The sequence below is a fragment of the Myotis daubentonii genome, chromosome 19 (genome assembly GCF_963259705.1).
Source record: "Myotis daubentonii chromosome 19, mMyoDau2.1, whole genome shotgun sequence".
NCBI lineage: Eukaryota > Metazoa > Chordata > Mammalia > Chiroptera > Vespertilionidae > Myotis > Myotis daubentonii.
In genome coordinates, this window is record NC_081858.1 from 16,281,906 (window position 1) to 16,301,429 (window position 19,524).

Genomic DNA, 19,524 nt, shown 5'->3' on the forward strand with positions numbered 1-19,524 from the left:
CCTGCCCCCACTGAGAGCTTCCCGAGCAAGACCCCGGATTCCAGAGCCCCACCCCGGCTCACCAGCCTACCAGCCCCTCCGGCAGCGTGCTGTGTCTGTCCTCCGTGCTGGAAAGAGGGCCCTGCGTGTTGGATTGCGTGATTCCGACGTGCGTGCCTGCGTGCCTGCCCTGCTGGCGCAATGGCAGATGCCACGCTCCCCAGATGAGGCCCGAGGCCTCCGCGCTGGCTGTCAGCCCCCGGTCCTGGGCCCACTTGCCCCTGGCTCGGTTGGAGAAGGAAGGGAGCCATTGCTATCGTTCCTTGGCTCCTCTCAGTTTGCCCAAAAGTTTCCTCACAGAGAAAAATTGCTGAGCATTCTGTAGTCGTCAGCATTCCTTCATGGAACAGGAAAATAACATTTTGAAATGAGTTGGACACTTCAGCTCCACTTTGCCTGTCTCTGTGGAATACAGATCCCCGCGCGGAGAAATCAAGAAACAATGACACACAGAAAAATGTTTGAAAATGTTGCTCTTGTAATACTTCCATGTCCAAACATTGCGAGATATCTGTTTTGTGTCTGAAGAGGTTGATGTAGGTCTGCTAACCCTTCCTTCTCAGGAAGGACTAAGTCTTTTCTTCAAGTGTACTTTTAAACAATTATTATTGATTTCAGAGAGGGGAAGAGAGAGGAAGAGAACGGGAGAGAAACATCAGTCAGTTGCCTCCCGCATATGCCCCCACTGGGGTTCACACCCGCAACCTGGGTATTGAATCGAACCAGCACCTCCTGGTATATGGGACGATGTGTCAACTAACTGAGCCACACCCGCCAAGGCAGGAAGGACTAAATGTTTATTCAAAACATGTATATATAAGGTTACAATGTCCTTTTCAAAATAAGAACATGGTGATAATTAAGAGCTGTTGTGTTTTAAATATCCTCACCCAACCCTGTGTTTGTTCTATTATTTTTTAACTTAAATTTTCAAATTTATTAGCATAAAATCTTGGTAATATCTTCTTTACTTTTTTAAAAATATATTTTATTGATTTTTTACAGAGGGGAAGGGAGAGAGATATAGAGAGTTAGAAACATCGATGAGAGAGAAACATCGATCAGCTGCCTCCTGCACACCCCCTACGGGGGATGTACCCACAACCAAGGTACATGCCCTTGACCGGAATCGAACCGGGGACCCTTCAGTCCGCAGGCCGATGCTCTATCCACTGAGCCAAACCAGTTAGGGTTCTTTTTACTTTTTTTTTTTAAAAGCTTTATTGTTGAAAGTATTACAGATGTCTCCTATTTTCCCCTACTGACCCCTTCATCCCACCCCGGTCCACTCCTTAGGCCTTCACCACATTATTGTCTGTGTCCATGGGTTATGCATATGCGCATATAAGTTTTTTGGTTACATTAGATTTTGAAATCTATGTAAACTTGAAGCTACCAAGTTTAGTTTTTAAAATTTTTATTTATTGATTCTAGGGGGCGGGGGAAGGAAATGTAATTTGTTGTTCCACTTATTTATGCATACATTGGTTGATTCTAGTATGTGCCCTGACTGGCAATTGTGCCTACAACCTTGGTGTATCAGGACAATGCTCTAGTCTAACCAATTGAACTACCAGGCCAGGGCTAAAGCTATTGACTTTTAACCACTGTTCAAAACTAAACATGACCCAGCTGGCATGGCTCAGTGGTTAAGCATTGACCTATGAACCTAGAGGTCATGGTTCGATTCCTGGTCAGGGTACTTGCCCCACTTTCGGGCTCGATCCCCAGTGTGGGGTGTGCAGGAGGCAGCCAATCAATGATTCTCTCTCATCGTTAATGTTTCTATCTCTCCCTCTCCCTGCCTCTCTGAAATCAATAAAAATAAATGTTAAAAAACAAAAAACGAAAAAGCTATGCACGGGCTGAATCTGTTTAAAGTGTTTTAACTCAATAAATAGGTTTGAACATCCACCCATTTTTAAAAAAATATATTTTATTGACTTTCTACAGAGAGGAAGGGAGAGGGACAGAGAGCCAGAAACATCGATGAGAGAGAAATGTCGATCAGCTGCCTCCTGCACACTCCCCACTGGGGATGTGCCCGCAACCAAGGCACATGCCCTTGACTGGAATCGAACCCGGGACCCTTAAGTCCACAGGCCGACGCTCTATCCACTGAGCAAAACAGGCTAGGGCCACCCATTTTTTTTTTTTTCTTTTTTCAAAGCAAGAATCTGGAGATAGAATTCACATGGAGCTTACAGTTTAGTGAGACATTCATTACAAAGTAATTACAAGAATGGTGGGTGCCTTGAAGAAAGCAGAGGGGGCTGTGGGAGCTTCTGAGAGAAACCGAACTTCTAGGCTGAAACTTGGCAGCCAAATGGCCAGCAGGTAGAGGCCTTGGGCTGGGACCAGAATTTAGCTTCTAGCCTCTAGCGTGTGGCACACAAGGACAGTTAAAACACTGGCCAGTTTTTCCTTCCAGATCACGATAAAGCAATGAAAGTCAAGGCTAATGGGGTATATATGTACTTTCCTTCCCACCTGCTAAATTCTTCTAGCTGGGTGAATAATCAAATTAGACCGATTAACAGGAGAAAATCACATTTCAATACATGCACCTCGGGAACTCCTGTAAGCATGAAAATTCCAAAGATAGTGAGGCGTCATTGGGTTATGACTACTTTGGACAAAGGAGAAAAGCCCCCTTCTGAGGTCTTAGATATCAGAAGTGAGAATGGGTGATTGACAGGTTGACAGGTTGTTGAGGAAGAGCTGAATGCACGCAGGCACAAAGGCACTGGGCTGGCAAACTCTCCTAACAAGTCAGAAACAATGGGACACAGCCCCCCCCCCCCCCCAAGCCTTCCCATTTATCACACTTCCATCAAATGAGTCTCAGAGGAACCTCCTAAGACTTCCTTCCCGACTGCAGGATTTTCTGATCTGAATCTCTTGGGCAGGAAAGCCGGGAGGATCAAAGAGGTTCTTTCTGAGTCTTTTGTTCCTTAATTACCAGCTTAAAGTCAATACCCCAAAAGGCAAACTTTCTCGGTCCCCTTCACTAACCAATTCCTTAACGTCCCCTCCCCGCTCTGCTTGAGAGCCAATGTGGGCACCGCACCCAAGTATGAACTTGGACGCGTTACGTAACAGCTCCTAACCAGGAGTGGTGGCCGTGCTGATCCCCGAGGCTTGGTGGGGTTTAGATGTGAGGGCTTTGTGGACATAGTCGTGGCACGGTAGATGTCGGTTGCCGTTTTCCTGCCGTGAAAAAAGGCCAGAAGGGCTGTCACCATTTGATATCTGGGCTAGATATTAAAAAGCACTTCCTGGCGAGAAGGCTGTGTAATCCTAGATTATGCTGTGGAGTCATGGCAACCAAGAGACGTTAAGGCGAAAAGCAAGCCACCAACTAACTCGCTGTGTTGAATGGATCGCGGCCCTGAACAGAGACGCGAGCTGGGTGCCGTGACTTCTGGGATCGCTCCCAGCCTAAAGCTTCCTGGAATGCATTGTGGCCCCGGCCAGCGGGCAGGTTTCTAAGACGACAACAGCGATGTCCCTGCCATTGAGAACCCTGGGAACCACGCGGCTCCACGGTCCGGCCATACAAATCTGATAAAAATAGGAGCTGAAATACCATCCCGAGTTGCTATTTTTAAAAGCGTCTGAGATGCTGGATTGGGTTTATTTTTTCCTCAAACAGCATCTTGCCGTTCCCTCCTGCTGGTGGGCAGGATGCTAACGTGGCACATGTGAGGGACGGGAGCCAACAGCCTGCCAGGCACCCTTGTCAAATGGCTCCAGGCCTCCTACCCCAACCCACTGCCTGCCCCGGGCAGGGCCAGGGCTTCCTGGCGCTAGAGGCACCTGCCCTCCCCATGCACCTTGCAACTTTGTCTCCTCCTCCGCTCCCACCCCCAGCAGGGAGGTGCCCGCCACTTCCTCCACAGCAGAGACAGACTGGGAGGTAAACAGGGGCAGAGGAAATGGCAATGGAGGCAGCGTGGCTCATGGAGGACCATGGCAGCTGCTGCTCAGGTTGTCTTGACCCAGCCCTGGCACAGCTGGCACGGAGAGCAACAGCCCCCAGCAGCCAAAGCCCTGCTGGCCCATCACAGTGCTTCTTGCTGAGGAGCTGACCGTGTCGTGCAAACGGGCCACAGGGATGCAACGGGGCTGGGTGGGGCTCCAGAACCCGGTGCCTGCGATGGAGCAGCACCGGAATTCCTGCCTCCTGCACCGCAGATGATACGGACTCTAGGCAGCTCGCTCAGTGTCTGGCTGTGCCATGAAGAAACTGGAGGGGAAGATCATGAGTAAGCACGTTGTGGCTAAGGGGAGGAGTCGGCATTACAGTTAGCTTCTGGGCACCCACTAACCAGGCTTGGGATAACCTCTGTGTGGGGGAGGGGGTGGAGGGCAGGGAGGGACCTACATACAGCGCATTGGCTAGGGGAGGGGCCCACCTTCGTAATAACAGCTCCCACTTCTGTAACGCGTTATACTTTCCTGGCAAATTCATAACTATTGCCTAATTTAATACCAACAGTACCCCTGCGAATAGCAGTTCTTTCCCTTTGTTTCCTCTAGTAAAACTAAAGCCATTTCGTGACAGAGGCAGAGTTGTGCGTCAGGTCTCCAGGAGCGAAAGTTGGCCCTTCAGCCCTACTTCCTGGCCGCGTGTGTGGTTCATGGCAAGAACGGCAAACTGTTCAGATCTAGTTCATCCCCGCGTTGGCAGCCTTGAGAAGCGGGCCTGTCCCTCCGTTCATCTCGGGCCAGTTTTCCCACCTGTGAAGCAGGGAGGACCTTCCTCTTCCTCTGGACCTGCCAAGGGCAAGGGCTGTCATCACTGTGTTCCTTCTACTTCACTTACTGCCAGGCCCCCTGGAGCTGACAGGCAATAAATGTTTGTTGAACGAATGCTTAACTGACAATGCCAAAGGCACCACTCAAACATAATGAGGACATGGTGAAATGAAAAAAACACACACACCATGTAACCTATGACTTGGGATGGAACAGCCATAGGCACCATCTATATATATAAAAGTCTAAGCGACTGTTACGACCGAACAACCGGAATGACCGGTCGCTATGACACACACTGACCACCAGGGGGCAGACACTCAACACAGTAGCTGCCCCCTGGTGGTCAGTTGGCTCTCACAGCCAACCTCCCGTGACTGGCCAACCTCCCCCCAGTCCAGGGGTGGGCAAACTTTTTGACTCGAGGGCCACAATGGGTTCTTAAACTGGACCGGAGAGCCGGAACAAAAGCATGGATGGAGTGTTTGTGTGAACTAATATAAATTCAAAGTAAACATCATTACCTAAAGGGGTACGGTCTTTTTTTTCAATAGTTTTATTCATTTCAAACGGGCTGGATCCGGCCCGCGGGCCATAGTTTGCCCACGGCTGCCCCAGACCCTCCCCGCAGCCAGTCAGCCCCAATTGGCCCAGATGAGGTGGGGCCGGTGGCCAACCTCCCATGTTCCCTCCCCACGGCCGGCCAGCCCCCACAGTTGGATCGGCAGATCGGGGAGCCGGTCGGCTGGCCAACCTCCCATGGCCCATCCCCCCTCTCTCCACCAGCCTGGCCCAAATGGGCCCCAATCACAGGTCAGGCCAAGGGACCCCCCCCCACCTGTGCACGAATTCGTGCACCGGGCCTCTAAACATAACTAAGACATTGGTGAACAGGAGAAAAAAAAACCCTGTAAGCTATGACTTGGGACGGAACAGTCCCGTGGGAGAGCCGGAGGCCCACTCTTCACGCACCTTCTGCTCTCTGTACCCGAGCAGTTCATTCTAAGAGCTTCCTGAGTTACGTTCTCAACAGACAAGCCCTCCAGTATCAGCTGCAGCGAGTCTTGAGCTGGTACTTCTCTGAACCCCTTCACGGTCACCACTCTTTACACTTAGTCACATCCTGCCCTGCCTGCAGGGAGGGCCTGCTCTGCGGCTGGATGACAAGTTTGGGGGGGGGGGCAGGGGCTGGGTCTTACACCTGCCTCTGAGGCTTCAGCACCCACGGGGGCTGTTCACACTTGCGGCTCAGCAGACACTGTTCACCTATGCAAGCGTCTTGGGGGCTGGGGGATGGGAGGATTGTCCTGGAGGTGATTCCAGGCTTTCAGCCTGGGTAGTTCCCAGGCTTGATTGGGGGGTGTCTGGGCCCAGTGAACTAGGGTCAGGGGCCTGATGTGGTTTTCCCTGGAGACAGAATGCCTGGCGCCTTCCCCTTCCCCGAGGAACAGAAACTGAGAAGCCGCCTCCAGGCCAAGGCAGGGTGTGCAAAAGAGGGGTACGGAGGGAACCGTCTGGGGGCGGCCGGTGCAGGCTAGGGCCAGGGCCCTCGGCCCCTGCGCACTGGGCGGGGGCCTCCCTCTTCCTGCCTCACTTTCCCGAGTGAGCAGTGAGGAGGGCAGGCTCACCGCGTGGAGAGGGCCGAGAACCCTTTGTTGGGGCTCATTGTTCCCGGGAGGGTGTGCGGAGGCCGCGCGCGCGGCACATCCATCCAGGCGCCTTTCTCAGGCCGCTCCGTGGCTCTCCCACCGCCCCTCCTCGGCCTCAGTGGCCCGACCACATCCCCACCCCACCCGCGCCATCGCCCAGCCCTTCCTCCTCCTCCTCCGCCCGCCCGCCCTTCCTCCCGGGCCCGCCCGCCCTCGGTCCGCGCCCGGCGCTGTGCGCACGCGTGTCCGGCCCGCCCCGCCCCGCGGGGCTCGGCCCGGCCCCCGCCTCCCGCAGGCTGGCCCCCTCGCTGCCCGGCCCCGCGCCCGGGACTGGGACCCGCCGAGCGCAGCGCCAGCCCGTGCGCCCGCCGCGCGCCTAGCGGATCGGAGTCGCGGAGCCGCCCGCCCGCCCCGCCCCACCCGCCCGGGTGAGTACGCGCCACCCGGCCCGCGCGAACGGGAAGCGCCGGGCCCGCTGCTGGCCCCCAGCCCCGCGCGCCCGGGAGGGAGTCGGGCCGGCACGTGGGCGCCGCCGGGTCCGGACCCGGGGGGCGGCCGAAGCCTGGAATCCCTTCCCTCGTTTTCGCGGGAAGCCGTTTCTCCGGCTCTTGGAGGGCGCAAACGGGACGGTCCTCTGCCCCGGAAAGTTTCCAGCCCTCACCCTGCGCCCAGGCAGGGGCGCCCCGCCCTCAGCATCCTTTAGCCGCGATTCCTCTCACCGCCGCCCCACCTACCCAGGAGACCCGGGGTCTGGCTTTGCTGGAGGTGACAGGCTTTGCTGGGTCCGGCCCCCGCGCACAGTAGCAAGGTCGCCAAGCAGAATCAGTCCAGAGGTGGAGGGTGCTCGCTGCAGGCTGGCTGTGCCCAGGACCCTGGGTCCACGTTGTGGGGGTCTTTGGGCCAAGGTCGCTGTGCTCAGAGCTCCCTGGGTGGTGGGCAGTGGGGAGGGTTGGAGCTGGGGAAAGGTGGGGGGCTGCTGGCAGACCCCCAGGGCTCAGCTGTCTGCTCTGAGTGCCCCCCTGGGGGCCCCTGCCCTTAGGGACCTCCAGCCTGGAGCTGCCAACATGTCTGCCAGGACGAGTGCTGCTCCTCCATCCCCAGTCTTGGGGGAGGCTCCTCTGGGCCATTAAGGCCTCATCGGCTGCTTCCTCTGTTTCACAGACGGGGTCCTGAAGGCCTGGCTTTGGGGGCTCCTTCCTGAAGGCTGAGGTGTTAGGCAGTGTTGGGGTGCTCACTGTGCATGCCTGACCTCCCAGCCACCCGCAGGCTGGCACCCCCACAGCCTCTCTGGGAAGCCTGAGCTCTCCACCGCCCGCCAGAGGGAGGCACAGTGTGGGAGCCAAGTTCAGGCGGACTTATCCTTTCAGAGCCTTGGGAACGGGTCTGGCATGGGCTGGGCTGTCACAAGAGGCACAGACCAGTGCTGCCCTCCTTGGAGCTGCGCTCAGCCACCTGCCTCCTCCAGACCCGGCCCTGGCATATGCCAGGGTGGAAGGGTGGGGGGGTCTTCAATGGGTCGCTCTGCGTTAAGTGCTTGAAAGGTGCCTGTACCGAGGAAGAGGTCTGTGTGTGGGATTAGATGTGTTTCTCCCACACCTTCCCTCAGGGTTGCCCCTTGATTCTAGAGAGGTGCCGGGGGGGGGGGGGGTGCCAGCCGTTCGGTGCCTAGAAATGAACTTCTGGGGCTTTTTCTCTTTGCTGGGAGCTGGTCTGGACCCTCCCCCACACCCCCAACCGAGGTGGCCCAGGTCGCTCTGACCTGCTCCCTCTCTGCTCCTGTTCCTACGCCCAGTGCTCCCTCAGCATTGGTGCGCTGTGTGGGAGAGCTTAGGGGCGGTGGGCCCTGCGTCCACTGAGGAGAGCCACAGCTGGGCCGGACCCCCAGAGTCCAAATGCACAGGAGCTGGGAGGGGAGTTTAGATGGAAGGAGATGTCAGGAGAGGGAGGGGAGAGTTGCCTGCTTGGGCTGTGGGCTGAGAGGCGGCTGTGGCTGGGGAGTGGGCTGCTGCTCCGGACAGCAGGGCGCCCCCCGAGAGTGGAGGCCCAGGCCCAGGAGCAGGTGATGCCTTCAGGGCTGCCTCCCCGCCTCCCCACTCCCCAGAAGCAGTCCTGGCCCCTCCACCTTCCCACCCTTTTTAGACTCGTAGGACCCAGTGTTCTGGGTGGAACCGAACCTCTGCTCCTTTCTGGAGTTGTAACACTTCCTGAAAGTGACACCCCGTCACCGGCAGGGACGGAGAGGCCAGACCATTGTGTGCTCCAGCTAAACCTGGCCATTCCGCAGCGAGCCACACGGCCAGCAGCCCCCCAGGCCCTATCCAGGCTCCGTCTCGGGGTCGCCTCTCAGAGTGGCTCCGCGGTTCTCACCCTCCGTCCAGGGGAGGGGTCCCTCGACCTCAGAATGATCCCGAAGCTGGGTTCCAGCCCACAAGTGTCCTGAAAGGGACCCTGGAGGTCATCAGTACCGGAGTGTCCCAGGGCCAGGTCACAGATTGTGACCGAGGCTGCCGCCGGAGCCTGGCCAAACTCCCAGACCCTGAGGCGGAGGGAGGGCACTGGAGAGCAGGGCTGTGGAGCGAGGGGTGGGACCCCCAGAAACCTTACAGGGCCTGTTCTCTCTCTCCTGACCCCGCAGTGACCTTCTGGTGAGATTTCTCTGCAGTGCTTGCTGGCCACAGGGTCTTCCTTCCTTCTCAGGACCAGGGCCTTGACCTGAAACTTCCCGTGGCCCGAGGAACTGGCCAGTGGAGGCAGGTGTTGGTGACTGTAGCCATTAGTCCCCCTCTCCTGCAGGAGTGTTCCCAGTGCCCCCGAAGGAAGCCACCCCTGGCCTCGGAATCATGCCCTACCTCTACCCCCTTCCCAGTGTGTGTGTATGTGTGTGTGTGTGTGTGCGTGTGTGTGTGTGTGAGAGAGAGAGAGAGAGAGAGAGAGAGAGAGAGGCTCTTGATCCTACAGATGGAGGAAGTGGTCAAGTGCAGCAGCAAGTGAAAGCGGCTGTGTGATTCCTGGGCCACAGGCAGCTGTGGGGCCTCCAGCTCGGTGCCCTGAGCCCAGCAGGGGCACAACTCTGCCACGGGGAGTTGGCTGGGTTGGTTGCCTTTCGGGTTGAGGAGGGACACAGGTGTCCAGAGCTGCAGGTTGCCTTCTCGTCCCCGCCCCTCGCCTGGGACCAGGAGATCTGCAGCCCTGTCTCTGCCCACGCCACCCTCCGCGCTGCCCTGCGGAGAGGCGATGTGCTGGCTCCACCTCTGACGCGCTGGCTGCTGCCCCGGCTGAGGCAGGCTCAGGCTGGCGAGGCCCTCAGTGGCCGCCGCTTCACACCAAAGCCCAGGTGGGCCAGGGCTCCGGGCTCTGCTTCCCCGGGGTGGGGAGGGCAGGGGGGACGGCGATGGCCAGGAAGAGGACAGGAACCAGTGTGCATGGCACTGGGCCAGTACACTGTCGTTTCTGCCGCGCCTGTGCCCGCGGTCTGTCCTGTGTCCCCTGCCCTTGCATCCTCCCTCGACACCTGTCCTTGTCGTAAAAAGGGGCTTAGCAGATGCCAAAGGCCTTAATCATGCATCAGCCCAGCGCTAATGAAAAGCCTGGCCCAATCAACGAAGTCACGCTGACACTTCCTTGCGTCACTCCGTGTCGGCCTCGCACGGCCCCTGCATGAAGCCCGTTTATAAATGAACAGATGAGGCTCGGAGAGATGAGGCTGCGTGGCCAAGGCCTCACAGCTCGTTGGCAGCGAGCAGGGCCTCGTGTCCAGGCCTGCTTCCAAACCCCGCACGCTCAGCCCGGGTCTCTGTCGCTCCCCGAGCTGGTCTCGCTCTGTCCTGTGACCCACGAGGAGGCCGGGGCTCGGAGGTGTGAAGGGGTTTGCTCGAGGTCTCTGGGTCTTCGTGACCTAGGGGGCCCACGTGCCCTCCTGATTCCCAGCCTGGAGCTCTGTGTGGTGCCCTGCACCCCGCACCTCTGCCTGGGCATCCGGGAACCCCATCCCTGGAGGCCAGCCCTCTCAGCTGGGCAGGGAGGGCTCCCCTCCCGCATCCCCCCTCCCAGCAGCCGGCCCCGCCCAGCCCCCACTCTCCACTTTCCCAATGGTAATTGCTTCCATCTGGTCTGCCCTCCTGCTCCCCTGCCTGTGGAAAGGCAGCTAGGCTGCCGCCCACAGGGCTGCAGGGCCTCATCTGGCCACCAGGGCAACACGTTGGGCTGGGGGGGGGGGGGGGCGGGGAGCGTGCCCTGTGGGGTCTGAGCACCCACTGGCCAGGTGGCTCCTGGGGCCCGGTGTTCCCAGGTCCCTGCCAGGCCCGAGCACCTTTGCTCCCTGCGGCTCAAGGCCCCAGAGGCTCCTGGGAGGCTGTTCAGGTCAGGGAGGCCCCGCTGGAAGGGCCAGCAGGAGAGAAGTGGGGCCAGAGGCTTGTGCTGGGGACCCTCTGCTTTGGGGCCACGGGAGGGAAGTGAAGCGGGGTGCTCCTGCGGCAGAGGCTGCTGGACCGAGAGCTGGGACAGGTGAGGATGGAGCCCACTTGGTTTCGTTGGTCCCCGGCAGCGGACCGCACGAGCAGAAACGTCCCACTGAGTCTGATGTAACTGCATCGCGTGCGCCCTGCCTCCCTGGCCTCCGGATCCGTCTGGGTGAGGTGAGCTGGGCAGGGGCACCTGGACGGTCAGGAGTCTGCTTCTGCCCGAGGAAGGGCAGGCTCCCGATCGCTGCAGAAGGTCAAGCGCAGGCCGGTGACCTTGACGGGGACACTCCGGAGGCGTGTGTGGTGTGGACTGGCTTGGGGATGTCTGCGTTTTCCTCCCCGCGAGCTTGGCGTGTTAGCCTGCGCTCCGGGAACCTGCCGTGTTCGCTGCCATCCTCTCCACGCCTGGAAGGGTGTCTGGCCAGTAATCGCTCAATCAATATTTGTTGTTGAATAGATGGAAGACGGAGCTCCGGTTCCTGACTTGTTTTCCCTGTGTCCCTGCTTTGCCTCCCCTTTCCCTGGGGCAAAGGAACAGAGTGTCCCTGTGGACAGGTGAGCTGTTTGTCAGAGAAGGCCCCGCCCACTCCCCTAAAGACACTGGAGGACCGAACCGGTTTGGCTCAGTGGATAGAGCGTCGGCCTGCGGACCGAAGGGTCCCAGGTTCGATTCCGGTCAAGGGCATGTGCCTTGGTTTCGGGCACATCCCTACTGGGGGGCGTGCAGGAGGCAGCTGATCGATCTCTCTCATCGATGTTTCTAACTCTCTATCCCTCTCCCTTCTTCTCTGTAAAAATTCAATAATAAAAAAAAAAGACACTGGAGGGGCCGGCAGGAGGCCCAGGTGGGGCTGGGGCGGGAGTCTACCCCCAGGGGGGCGCGCCCCTCCCACCCACGCTGTGGTCAGCTGGTCACATCCGTGCACTGTCACCCTCCTCAGCCCTCCCTTCAGGCCCTATCTCGGATATCAGTCCTCTCCTCCTCATTTTGGGCCAAGAAAGGCGCCCTGGGGGTAGAGCCCTCTCCCAGGGGCCCTCTCAGGAGTGAGGGCTGGGGAGGGGGGTTCACCCTGTTCTTGCTTCAACCCAGACAGCCCCACTGGTATTCCTTACGCGCTGGATTTCCACCTAAATTCCAGACGAAGCTGGGACAGAGGATTTCTTGGCTTTATTATTATTCTTTTAAATATATTTTTATTGATTTCAGAGAGGAAGGGAGAGGGAGAGAGAGAGAAACATCAATGATGAGAGAGAATCATGGATCGGCTGCCTCCTGCACGCCCCACACTGGGGATGGAGCCCACAACCTGGGCATGTGCCCTGACTGGGAATCTAACCATGACCTCCTGGTTCATAGGTCAATGCTCAACCGGCCAGGCCATTTCCTGGCTTTAAGGCTTGTGTGTGAAAGCCTGCATCTGTCCCAGCAGTACACTGCGCCTCCTCACCTCTGTACCCACTGTCCCCCCAGGGGTGCCCTCAGCATCCAGCTCCTGTTCTCTGAACGCTCCCTGACGACCCAGCACACTGTCCCTTCCTCCTGCACACCCCACTCCTGTGACACGAGCCCCCAGCTGAGCCCAGAGGAGCCGTGGAGGCCGGGGCGGAACCATTGGCCAATCACAGACAGGTGGGGGGCAGTGCTGGGGGCGGCGACCGCCTTCCCAGAGACAGGGTGCATCCCCTCCCTGGTGGCAGCCTCCACTTCTGAACGAGAACGTTCAGATGACCCCTCCGTGCCCCGACCCCGTGCTCCACAAAGGCTGGCCGTGTGTGTGATGGGGCCGGGGATGGAGTGTCCACCCGCTGGCCCTGGAGGAGAGGGCAGGTGTGTGAGCCCAGGCCGGTCTCCCAGTCACTGGTTTCTGTAAGCACATCTGCGCGTTGGGGGTTACAGCCACCCCCGCCTCACGAGACCACGGTGCACAAATGAAATAGACGTTCAGAGCTGGCGGAGGCCTCAGACCCGCAGGGCAGGACCCGAACGCTCCCCGTGCGGCCCGGCACCTGGCGCCCTGCTGGCACACGGCGCCCGCTCAGTCGCTTTCTGTGGAACTCGCTGTTCAAGGTCACAGGGTAGCTCTCCCACCAGGCAGGGCCCTGCCTCAGGAGTGGCCAGGCCTCTGCCGCTGCGTCCCACCGCCTGTCCCCATCTCTGTGCTTTCCCTGAGGTCCTGGTGTCGTTTACCTGTCCCTTCTCCAGCCCCCGGGGGCGTGGCTGACTGGGGACAGTGCCCAGCTGTCCTGCTGCTCCTGGGCTGGCTTTGTGGGGCTGCGAGTGAGCTGCTCCTGGGCTGGTCGGGGGGCGGGTGTTTGTAAGGTGGCAGCCGACCCCACAGAGATGGGCTGGGCTGTGGACTCCCTTCTCCTCTTGTCCCCTCTGTGGTGCTTCTCCTCCCTCCCCCCCCCCACCCCCCAATCTTTTCCTGGCTCCCTTCCCTTTTCCTCCTTGGATTCAGCCGTCTCTCTTCCTGGGTGTCTGCCTCCTTCATTCCCTTGTCCTCCCCCCTCTCACCCCCCCAACCCCCCCCAGCCCTTCGCATCCAAGTTGTCCTGACAGTGGCAGCTGGACTGGGTGGGCGGGGTGGGTGCCTGGCAGGGCTCGGGGCTCAGGGCACCTCCTGTTGTGAGCAGCCCCAGAAGTTTCTAGTGAGATGGCTCCTCCAGCAGCTGGGTGTTGGGAAGGGGCACTGCCCACAGCGTAGGAAGCCGTGTTGCCTGCAGTCGGCACCTGGGCCTCCCCCCCTCCTCGGACACCTCCCTGGGCAGGAAGGGGGAGCTTGTCCTGCAGCCTGAGGGTCCCCAGAAGAGCTGGCCGGTGGGGCTTTGCTGGCCTCTGCCCTCTGCCCTCCCCCTCCTCTCTCCAGAGCTCAGCTCTTGCCCAGAGGTTCCTGCTGGGATGGAGGAGGTGTCTGCTCAGACACCTCCCAGGTGAGCACACACAGCGTGTCGTGCTCGGGCTGATGGGTCCGTGTGTATGCGTGTGCGTGCGTTGCGAGTGTGCGCGTGGGTTGCGTGTGAGCGGACACGGACATGCGTCTCTGTGTGGACAAGAGCATGGTGCGCTGGTGGGTCTGCGCCCCCTTAGGCCTGTCCCTGGGGCAGCCCTGCTCCAGCACAGAGCTCTCTGGTGTCTGTGACGCTGGCTTTGCTCTGTCCCGGGCCGGCTGGCCTCCTGCTGGGATCCCACCCAAAGGCTGACTGATCCCTGGCCACCCATTAGGCTGCCTGGGGGCTCTGGGGCCAGCATTTGCCCCCCCACCCCCCCACATGGAGGCGTGTGGGGCTTCCTGCCTGGCGTCTCAGCCCTGCCAAGGCGGAGGGAATGGGGAACAGCTGCGCTGGCTCGACCCGGCGCTGTATGGATGTGGTTTGACAACAAAGCTCCCTCTGTGTGTTCTCAGGCCCCTTACGTAACGGGCGGGAGACCGGCGGGAGGAGGTGGAGATGGGGACGGAGACACCCGGACCGGTGGCTGGAGGGGACAGGGGCTGGGAGGAGGGGGAGGGGAATGAGAGAGAGAAAGACCAGGAGAGGAAGAGCGGGAAGAGGAGAAAAAGTTTCTCTTGACCCTCCAATTCGACTTCCAGCCTCCAGGTCTGGATCAAGTCCAGACCGTCCAACCTTATCTATCGATGCCTTCTTTCCCCTCCCTGTGTCACTCCTACCAGCCTGCTCATGTGGCGCAGGGTCCAAGGACCGGACCCCGGGACCTGGCGGGGAGTGAGGCCAGATGGGGCTGGGGCCCGGCCTGAGAGCCCATCCTTAGCCCCACCCTGTAGCCAAACACATTCTATCAAGATGGGAATCGTTCTTCTCCTTTACTGTTTTTTCTTTAATTTATTGATGTTAATTTATTTATTTAGAGAAAGAGAGAAAGGGACAGACAGACACGGATTTGTCGTTCCACTGGCTTATGCGTTCATTGGTGGATTCTTGTCTGTACCTTGCCCGGGGATGGAACCTGCAACCTTGGCGTACGGGCACGATGCTCTCATCAGCTGGGCAGGGTCCTCCTTTCTTCTCGGTTGCCTGTTCCCTCTTCCCAGGCCCCGGGCCTGTCTCCAGAAGCCCCTCTGGCTACCCCTTCGTAGTGCTGCTGAGCGACCTGCTGCCCCCTCCCTGCACCCTGTTGGGCGGCCTAGGGCCCCTCCTGCTCCCCCACTCATTCTCCGGCTCCAGACCCTCGCCCACCCCCTTCAGAGGCCCCTGGGTCCTGGGCCCTGCACTCTCTCCTCCCTCAGCAATCGGTCTTTCTCACCATCACTCTCTCTCCAGAACAGCTGGACTGGCAGGCCCGGAGGGCCAGGTGAGCTGGCAGGGCTGCAGCGTGTTCTTGGGGGTGGGTGGTGCCCTGGGCTGGGTCCCGGCCCCCTCAGCTCCTGGGTGGGAGAACACACACCCGGAAGAGGCCAGGAGGATGGTGGGGCCTCCAGGTGGGGCCAGGGCCCGGTGGTGGCTGGGTCTCCTGCGCTTTCTCAGGGGCTGCTCTTCTCTGTGCCTCAGTTTCTCTGCGCCTCTTCCTTGGAAAGGATTTGATTCGACACTCAGGGTGGCCCTTGTCCCCAGGCTGCCGTGGACGGACAGGGCGTATCCCTGGGGACTAGGATGGTCCTGAAAGGGCAGTGGGGGGGGGGGGGAGGGGGCTGCTGGCGACCCCAGGTTCTGGCATGTGGCTTATCCCCTGGCATGTCCTCGGTTAGATTTATGGTGTCTTCCCAGGGGGTATGCTGTCCACCCGGGCACTGCTCTCTGGAGAGGTGGGGTGGGCGAACCCGGATCTGCCGAACAAGCCTGGGCTGGACTGCTCGGCTCCCAGGCCCCGCCCCACCCCGCCCCGTCTTGCCCTTCCAACCACCTCCCTGGGTCTGGGTCCTGGGAGGATCTGAAATTGCTAAGGCCTCAAGGCTTGAGCCTGGAAGGTCTGGGCTGAGGCAGGTGGCTGGGGGAGGGCCTAGGGGTTTCCTGGATTTGTGTGGGGTGGGCCAGGGAGACAGACCCTGCCACCTGGCTCAGGATCAGATGCCGGACAGGCTATGAGGATGGTGAGTGAGCCTGCGAGGGTGCTGGGCAGGGGTGCCCTGCGCTGGGGCAGCCCCCTCTGCCTGCCCACAGCTACAGGCTGCCCCAGAACACTCCCCTGCCCCCCTGGGGACACCCCTGAGAGGCGGTGTCTCCACGCCTCTGCTTCCTCTCCCCCACAGCCCACCACCCCAGGTGTTCTTCCTGGGAGCTGGGCGGGGCGGGGCTGGGCAGAGGGCTTCCCATTACCCACCTTGGCGAGGAGATCCCCGCTGGGCTGGCTTAGCCACTCCCAGCGCCTCTGGACGCTCCCGGCTCCTGGCTCGTAGCTCCAGGGACCTGCAGCCTCACAAACAAAGTCTGCTGGAGCCCGAGCTGATGGTTGAGGAGCCCGGTGGGCAGTGCCCTGCGCCGAGGGATGGGGGAAGAGAGCGCCCCGGCCGAGGGGGTCCAGCAGCCCCCAGAAGCCGTATGTTGGAGGCAGGGGTGGGAGGCATGTGTGTGCAGCGGTTACCACGTTCCTGGGTTTCCCGTGTTTGTTTTGGGGTGCACGCCTGTGCTGGAGCGAGGGTCGGTGTGTTTGTGCAGAGCTGGTAGGTTCTGGACGCTGGGAGGGTCTGAGGGGCCCTCAGCCGGGACTGCCTGAGAAGGGGCTGTGGGTGGGTGGGGCTCCTCATGGCGACATAGGGGCTGGGTGCGCCCTGGACAGAAGGGGCCTGCATCAGTTCTGATAACCTGAGCCTCAGCCAGCCTCCAGCCAGCCTTCCCCCTGCCCTGCCCTGGGCCCTGGGTGCAGCCCAGAGGGTGTGCAGGTCCCTGGCAGGACACAGCCACCCCTCCTCCCCCTGGTCCTAAGCTGTACTTGGAAGAGAGTTCAGATGCAGCCGGCTCGCTGGAAAGCCTTCCTGATGTGACACACGCTCAGAAGGGCCTCTTTTAGCGGCTTCTCTGTTCCCAGGGACCGGCTGCTGCAGGAAACGGAGGTCTTGATTCCCCTTTCTGATGGTTTCATTTCTCTTCTGGGTACCCCACCCGCCCCGCGCCCCCACCCACATGCACAGCACCCCCTTTTCCTGTTCTCGCCCTCAGCAGTCCTCACCCGGTTGGGCCCCTCCTAGGCATTCGGGAGCGGACCCTCCGCTGCTGATGCCCCGAGACCTCTTTGTTCCAGAATCACCACTGCAGGCAGTGGTCCCGCCGGGCTGGGCCCAGGTCCGGGGGGAAGCGGGAGGTTTCCGTCTGCAGAAGTGGGGGTCCCTGTGGGAGCGTGGGGCCAGGGAGGGGTTTCTGTGTGGTAGCCAGCTCTGCAGCGACCCAGGGCCGCACGTGGCCCTGCGCTGCCCGTGTTGTGGAGAGGGGACCTCGCTCTGGGAAGGAGGCACTGCTCAGACGAAGAGGGGCTGCCCCGGGAGCCCAGGGGGGCAGTGCCCTGCACCCCCGGAGCTGGGAGAAGGGTGCTGCTCAGCGGAGGGGCACAGCTCTGCCCTGGCTGAGGATCTGTGCCAAGCCCTGTGGGTTGTCTCCAGTGTGGCTTCCCCCGGCCCTCCCCCCCGCATGCTCCTCCCCCTCCAGCGTGTTCCCCGAGCCTGGCTGGGCTGTGGGACCTGGGCTTCGTGCAGGGGCTGGCAGTGCCCCTCCTCTCCCTGGGCAGCTGCGTGTGTCCCGTGTGGCATGTGGCGTGTGGTATGTGGCGTGTGGCATGGCCCCAGGGTGCCAGGAGGAGAGGTGAGTGTGGTTGCAGTCGTGGGAGCAAGTGGGAGCGGTGGTGGCAGACCCCTCCTTGGCTGGGACGGGCAGAACGTGAGGGGACAGGGGCTGCCACACGCTGGGGAGGCCTTGGCCAGCACCCCTCTCCTTCAGGGCCCTGGCCGAGTGCGGGCTCTGGACTGAGGCTGTGCCCTGTCAATCCGGGGATGTGTTTCGAGGCTCACATACCTCCCAGAAGTCCCTCCTGCCCCCTGCGTTTCTCAGACGAGGGATCTGTGTGGCCAAGAGGCCGACAAGCTTGCCAAGTCACCCAGCCCGGCACCAGCGCCCCGATGGAGCCCAGACCGCGCACCCTGGACCCCTGGGTGGCAGAGTGCAGAGGTGCTGAGTCGAGCGGGCCGCTGGGCCCCGCCACTTCCCAGCTGTCCGACCTGGGGACCCTTAGTTTCATCTCTCCGTCCTCCGTTTCCTCTTCTGTAAATCAGAATAAAACGGGCGGGCCCCACAGTGTTTTACAAATGGATGAGCTCATGCATGGTGGCTGCAGACCAGCCCTGGGGTCTTAAACGTGAGCGCACAGAGCCGCTCCCCCCCCCCCCCCCCGATTTCTCCTGGGACCTTGGTGACGTCCAGGCTCCATCCAGGGTTGCCTGTGATGCCCTCCATCACCTGGCCCTAGTGGCCTCCGTGGCGCCACTGAGCAACCCAGCCAGGGCAGGTGTGGTTTCCGTGGAATTGACTCTGGCCCTTTGGCGTTCAGTCCAATCGGCCTTTTTTTTTCTTTTCTTTTCCTTTTTTAAATTGTTTTATTGCTTAAAGTATTACAAAGAGTATTACATATGTCTCCCCCCCTTTTTTTACCCGCCCTTGACAATCCCCTGGCCTCCCCTGCCCCCCAGTGTCTTAGGTCCATTGGTCATGCTTCTATGCACCGATCGGCCTTCTTTCTGTTCCTCACACCCAGCAAAGCCTCAGGGTCTTCGCTCTCCTCTGTGTGGGGAACCTTCTTCCCCACCCCCACCCCCCGCCCCCCCAGCCCCCCAGCATCTTTGCTTGGCCTCCTTTCCCCCAGGCCTGACAGAACCGGAGGAGCCTGCTGCCCAGCAAACCCTGCTCCACTGTGTATCGGCCTCATCACAAAGACCATTGTCACATGAAATTACTTATTTGCTTGCCACTGCGCCCTCCCCGCCCCGGTATACATGGCAGGAACACGGCCTGCTTCTGTGTTTACCCCTGTGGCGCAGGGCCTGGGAGAGCGCCCTGCGTGCAGCTGGCCCACAGTCCCCGTCCGCTCTGCTCTCTGCTCACTGCCCCACGAGGCCCGGGAGCCCCGGCCCACCACCCTGGGGCAGGGCTGTTCTTCAAAATGAGGAGCAGGTGGAGGAGGAGGGGGGTGCCCCTGTGGCTGTCCTGGACCCACACAGGTTAGTGCCTGGGGTGACTTCACTTAGTTGACTCGCTGCCCTAGATTTGGTACGTAGATAAGGATGAGCCAAGGGGTCAGAGTCAATTCCTCAGAAGCCACACCTGCCCTTGCTGGTTTGCCTAGTGATTAGATCGTTGGCCCACACAGACTGAAGGGTCACGGGTTCAATTTCCAGTTAAGGGCACGTACCTTGGTTGCAGGTTCCACCTCCAGCCCGAGTTGGGGTTTGTGCAGGAGGCAACCAGTCCATGTGATGTGTCTCTTTTACATCAATTCCTCTTCTCTCTCTCTCTCTCTCTCTCTCTCTCTCTCTCTCTCTCTCTTTCCTCCTCCACCACCTCCTCCTCCTCCTCTCTCCCTCCCTCCCACCCTTCCACTGTCGGGGCAGGGGTCGGGGGGAGATAATCTTTGTGAGTTTCCCCAGGCTGCTTCTAGAATGCCCTATCCCCACCCCTCC

At 60.0% G+C, this 19,524-nt stretch overlaps 1 protein-coding gene across 10 annotated transcripts in view; it reads left to right on the plus strand.

Annotated features, from left to right (window-relative positions):
- The first annotated feature begins 6,717 nt into the window (after positions 1-6,717).
- ST3GAL4 (ST3 beta-galactoside alpha-2,3-sialyltransferase 4) overlaps positions 6,718-19,524 on the plus strand; it is a 40,316-nt gene continuing 27,509 nt past the window's right edge. For 2 of the 10 annotated variants that reach the window (XM_059676157.1, XM_059676160.1), the window contains exon 1: positions 6,718-6,877. Coding sequence is in view for 4 of the 10 variants with exons in the window: in XM_059676149.1 (XP_059532132.1) it covers positions 16,350-16,400 (51 nt within the window). In the remaining 6 variants the exon portion in view is untranslated. Of the gene's footprint in view, positions 6,878-12,958; positions 12,978-15,828; positions 15,955-16,299; positions 16,401-19,524 lie in introns of those variants that run through there. The other 8 variants (XM_059676153.1, XM_059676156.1, XM_059676152.1 and 5 more) reach the window with 6 other exon arrangements.